Here is a 5,624-nt window from a genome sequence, read left to right as displayed (position 1 = left end):
GGCCCCCATGTCCTCAGCCTGCCTTTCGTCTGTGGAAAAACTTTAGCTAAAGAATAAGTTTAATCAGAGAAGTAAGAAAATGCAGAAGCAAAGAAAAGCAGTCCAACAAGACTAAATAATAATACTTTAGTCATTAAGCAAAGTCAAGGACCTTTAGTTCCTCCTCAAGAGCTATAGATCATATTCTGAGCCATATCCTGTGAGCTGTCATGTAGATACTGAAGCCCCTGCCGGGTGGAAGAAGTTAACTCCATGATGACCAGAGTGTAGCCATGACATAAGCTGCCACAGTTCTGAGAACTGGCCTCAAGGAAACGGGAACAAACCAATCCAGGAACTGAAGATTACCTGTATTTAAAATAATCTAGATGATGCTGGTCAGATCACCACAGGACCGAGTTCAAGACGACTGTTCGAGCTGAATGTGCTGTTTCTGCATGCAGCCCCCTCCCTCCGTCTGTAAAAGCTCTTGCCCCCTAATTGTTGGGGGCTGGCAGGGAGATGGCCTTTGGGCAGGACTCAGCCCTCCCGCCCCCCCTGGTTGCCGGCCTCCAAAATAAAGCAAACTTCCCTTTCCACCAATTGGCTTTTGAGCAGCGAGCAGCCAGACCCCACTTTCGGTTACAGCACCATATCCTCCCACCCTCTCCCTGTTCACTCCATTCTTGGAATTTGGGGAGTTTTACTAATCATTCTCAGCAACGCCTTCCCTTATGACAGTATCTGAAATTATGCCTCCACTCCTAGACCCTCCGCCCTCCCTCTTCCACTTCATTGCTGGTTCTCCTTATCACTTATCCCTGATCACCATCTAACATGTATAATCTTCTTTTCTCCAACCCCCCTCCCACTCCACTAAAAGATCAATGAGAGCAGGAATTTGGTCTGTTTTCTTAACTACTGTACTGCATTCCCACTGCCTAGAACACTGTCCCTGGAATATAGTAGGTGTTCAATAAATATTTGTCAAGTGAATGAATTGGCAAATGAATGGACAATCCTGTAAGGTAAGTAAGTATTAGTCCCATTTCATAGGTGATGAAACTTGGGCTCAAAAAATTCTAGAAGCTTGAGCAAGGTCATGCAGCTGAGTAGACACTGGCCCTGGGATCCAAACGCAGTGTGTGTGGCCAGGGGGTCTTTGGCGTCCTGCCTCCCCAGGTCCTGCTTTGTGGGCTCTTTCTCCACACAACATTCTCTCCCCCAGGCGCTCATGGCCCTCAGGGCTTTTTTCCTTCCTCTCCAATTATACCTCTCCAGGTAAGAAATGAAACTTAAGTGAGTGAAGGTAGAGTTAATCAGAATGAACACACAAAGCTACTCTGGGCTTCTAACCCCTAGCCTGAGGCAACTGGCTCTACAGGTGAAATTCAGGCCTCCACTAATACCCCCTGGTGACAAAGGGAAGTCACCAGAGCCACTAACCTCTGGTGACCCTCTCATCACCACGCCCTCTGACCCCAGGCCATTCTTCAGGCAGCCTTGGGAGTAGACAGCCTTGCTCAGGACCCTGCAGAAACTGGTGCCAATGACTGAATATGACCCACTGGCCACTCAGGTGCTACACTGTCTTAGGGTTCACTTTCTCCAAAGGTTTCCATGGTCATCCTTCGCTCACCTCTCTAATGACACTATCTAAACATGACTTGGAAGTCTTCTTTATCTTAAACACTTTATTCCTAAAACCTTATCAAGAGGTACCATTTTTCCTCAGAAAGCAAATTTCCCTGCCTGCCAGTTTTTCTCTGCTACAATTTTTAGAGTGCGAATACTTTCTCATAGGCCAATTTTCCCCTTGAGGTTAGAATGATATTTCAGATCCAGAAATGGGAAGAGAATGTTTCCAATTATGTTTTTGATGTTTTATTATTCCAACCAATCCATATAAATGCAAATAGAAAATTAGGAAGATTCCTCTGCAATAAAAACCTTCTCTCTTCCCTACACAAGATGCCTGATGGGCGCCATGCTTGCCATGAGCTTATAAATGCAGTAACTGTTTTTCAGCTTTGCAGGAGTAAATAATGTCTATTGGGCTATCTAATTAGCTTCCCCACCAACAATGCTAGGCAGATAAAAAAATACCGATTTCCCTGACCATCATCTGTCAGATTTTCCACAGTTTCTTGGGGGCAATTTACATCTCACCCGTTAAGCCTCCTGGTGCCGCAGAGCCTGTCTGCAGGCAGGGCGTAGATGGATTCCTTCCTGCCATTTCCAGATGCTTCGAGGGGAGCCCAGGCTTGCAGTGGAGGGTAAGGAGAATGGAGCTGCCAGTGGCCGGTTGGTTAGATTTCTAAAGCTGCCCTAATAGGAACAAAGGCCAGGACTGCAAGGACAGAAAACAAAAGGACACAAAGGTCCCGAGTCCTAAAATGCATTAGGACTTTTTCACCTCATCTGTGTCTACACCGATAGAGTGAAATGGAAAACGTAATAACTTTCTTGGCTAGAATGCCCTTAGTGTGTTGCAGAATTAAACACGCACATACACATTTATGAAGATTATGCTGTTGAAATAATAGCACATCAACCAATGTTGCATTATCCTTTAAAAAAAAAGTAACGTCAGGGGATTTCCCTGGCGGCCTAGTGGTAAGGATTCCGGACTTTCACTGCTGTGGCCCGGGTTCAACCCCTGGTTGACCTTCGGCTAAAAAAAAAAAAAAAAAAGTAATAACAGGAGTTTCAGTGGAAGGGGTTTGAGGTCTTTCCTGGAGGGGGAGGGAGTGGGGCTTTAATCAACACAGTTTTGGGGAGCTGATTCACAAAGGACTCCCTGCACCCCCATACCACTCCTGGGCTACCAGCCGTCTCTCTGCTGTCTGTACTGTTACTGGCGATATATCTGTGTTTTAAGATTTAAAAAGAAGACAAGTTTTCAAGACAAAACAATAATCCATGTCTAAGTATATCTGGTGGAAAAGGGTAGCAAGAGTTACATCCAGAGGGCCCTGGTCATGTTTGTTTCTGGTATCAATCGATTGAGGAAATTACACTGGTGTCATGAATCTTAGCTTTTGTTAATTTCACAAGACTCTCTTAGAAGCTGAAATAACACATCCCAAAAGCATTGGCCTTGCTAAAGTCATTCCAGAAAACCATATTTAAAGGGAAAAAATTCAGTATTATGATATGATAGGCAGGGGGAAAAATCATACCACTGTCGTCATAGTAAAAATGCTCATACTTTCTAGCCAATTTAAGAACCTAGCAAATGTGTCCATGCCTATTCCGGAAAGTTACTAACTGATCACATAAATATTTTATTCTCTCACAGTGGAAGTTTGACACGGGTTTACATTTTTTTCAACTTAATTTATTCCGTACCAGCTAGGAGAGGGAAGATATTTGAGAACTGAGAGCATAGCAATACTAAATGATAAAGATATCAGTGACTTTTAACACATTAGCCACACTATACAAAGTCTGAGATTAATTCCCAGAGTCCTTTGCACACTTAGTCATGATTTTGCTCTTTGAAAGGAAGTTTTTTTCATTCCTGTGCCAACTCCATTGCGAAAGGACCTTTTCATAAGTGTCTTCTCCAAAATTGGCTTTAGAAAATCCAGTCCCTCTCTCCTGCCCATCCTCGTGGGGCAGCTGTTCAGCAGGACGACAAAGTAGTCAGATTTCCCAGACACCTGGCAGTTGAGATGGGGGAAGAGGGAGAGAATACAGCTTTAGGGTTCAAAGTTTATTTCAATAGTAACAATTTTCAAAATCTTACGGCAATAAATCCAATATATCCAATATTTAAAGAAGGTTTTGCTAAAACACCTTTTAAAATATATGCTTTATCAAAATACAAAATACTATTTGGAGCTGTCTACCCTCTTTTCTAAATTTTACACTACTTATGTGATTGCAGTTCTTCACTGTTTGCATCCTACACCGTACAGTTATCTTGTTGCTATTACTTTATAAAGAATCTTTCAAGTGGTTCTAATTAGTCTTGGGACTAGTTTTTTAAATTCACTGAGAAAAACAACCCATGATAACCAAACTCCAAGTTTCAGCTGGAACCATTTTCCTTCTGGGGTCTATCCTGGGCCATTTGCCAGGGTTATCCACAAGGATGTCTTTGAACTTGAGAGTTGACATCTTTGTCTTTTGACTTTGGTTCAGTTCCTCATCAGGGCCTCAAAGGCCTGGATGATGTAGGATAGTGTAGGGAGCACTTCGTCGTAGAAGAAGTAAGTCTGGAATCTTAAACCTCAGATTAGCCGTTGAGAACTTGCAGTTCATACTAACCCCATACTTTGTAGATGAAGGAACTAAGTACAGAAGCAAAGGGGCATGATCAGTGATCTTTGTGCTACATGCTTTATGTGTATCATCTCATTTTATCCCCTCAAAAAGCTTTATGAAATCGATACTATTATTTCCTTGGTTATAATTTCCTTTAAATGAGGAAATTAATTAAATGGCTTGTAGGTGAAGCAGGATTTGAGCTGAGGCATCTGACTCCAAGCCCATGTTTTTCAACTGTATGAGAACTATAAGAGGACAAGGGGGCTGAATGTCCCCTTTACAAATAAAGAAACATACTTCAGTGTCAAAAGCACACATTTTCCTATCCTGATGCAGGAAAACAAGTTTGGTTTGGGGTTACTTTGGAAGTTGAAATGGGGCCAGTGCATAAAATACTCCCTGGGATTCTCCACCCATCACTGAGTGGCTTCCTGGAGGGTCCAGCAGTCAGAGCTCCGAGGAAAACCATTCCCACTGTTCTCTGGAAAAAAAGATGGGCATTTTTGGATTTGGGATCTGGGAATTGTCAGAGAATTTCAGAAGTATTGGTCATGGGAAAACCAATCAAAAGTTCTTACACTGTATGTTTTACCCTGTGTTAGCAGAGGAGATCTAAGAGTGATACAATGCCATCTATTTTAAATTCCCAGCAAGGAGGGGCCTATGAGTCATTTCAGGAAGGGAAGCATTCCAGTTCTTTCCAGAAATTCTCATGATGCCACCTTTATATTGCAAAAACAAAACAAAACAAAATGCATCATTTCTAGTTATGAGATCCCCAAAACATCACTAAACATCCCTAAAAAGATACTGATGCACTTTGCTGATCAAGGAAGGGAACCCGTATCAGGCAGACTCGTTAACTGAATAATATGGTAGATTTGCCTGGTTGATAAACTTTATGAAGTTCACAACAAATATTATAAAAGCCTGTATGTCCTTTGCATAAACACTCACCCTAAACAGTCGAATTGGCACCATTATTACGTGATTCAGTTATAATGAGAACAAAATTGTCACATGAAAAAGTAGAAATACAGAAAATGCAGTGAAGGAAGAAACATTTCATTTATGGACAAGGATATCTTATAAGAACAACAGAAGAAAGAACATTCTTAATTTAAAAAAACCCCTGCACACAAGTGCCTATTGTTCAACGGAAATGTCATGAACAAACCTTCAGGGAAAGAATAGAAAGTAATTAGCACTTGAGAAAATATATCAATTTATGGATTGTGAGTCATCTGCTTGATCAATGTGGTGTCTTATAGAATCAATGACTAAATTAGTGTAGAATGCTCGTAGGAGTAAACCAGGAAAAAAGAAGCTAGATTAAGTAAACAAGAAATAGAAAAATGACAGATGCAAAG

General features: G+C 41.7%; 1 protein-coding gene across 1 annotated transcript; it reads right to left on the bottom strand.

Annotated features, from left to right (window-relative positions):
• Window positions 1–567: 567 nt before the first annotated feature.
• NPS (neuropeptide S) lies at window positions 568–4,259 on the bottom strand (the record flags this gene model as incomplete). Its single annotated transcript, XM_082339685.1, has 2 exons — window positions 568–3,681; window positions 4,255–4,259. The coding sequence occupies 2 exons, from the start codon at window positions 4,257–4,259 to the stop codon at window positions 3,465–3,467; spliced, it is 222 nt and encodes a 73-aa protein (XP_082195811.1). The 3' UTR covers window positions 568–3,464.
• Window positions 4,260–5,624: the final 1,365 nt, after the last annotated feature.

The sequence above is a fragment of the Balaenoptera borealis genome (assembly GCF_965194805.1).
Source record: "Balaenoptera borealis genome assembly, chromosome: 10".
NCBI classification, from domain to species: Eukaryota; Metazoa; Chordata; class Mammalia; order Artiodactyla; family Balaenopteridae; genus Balaenoptera; species Balaenoptera borealis.
This window is presented reverse-complemented; position numbering and strand designations above follow the sequence as displayed.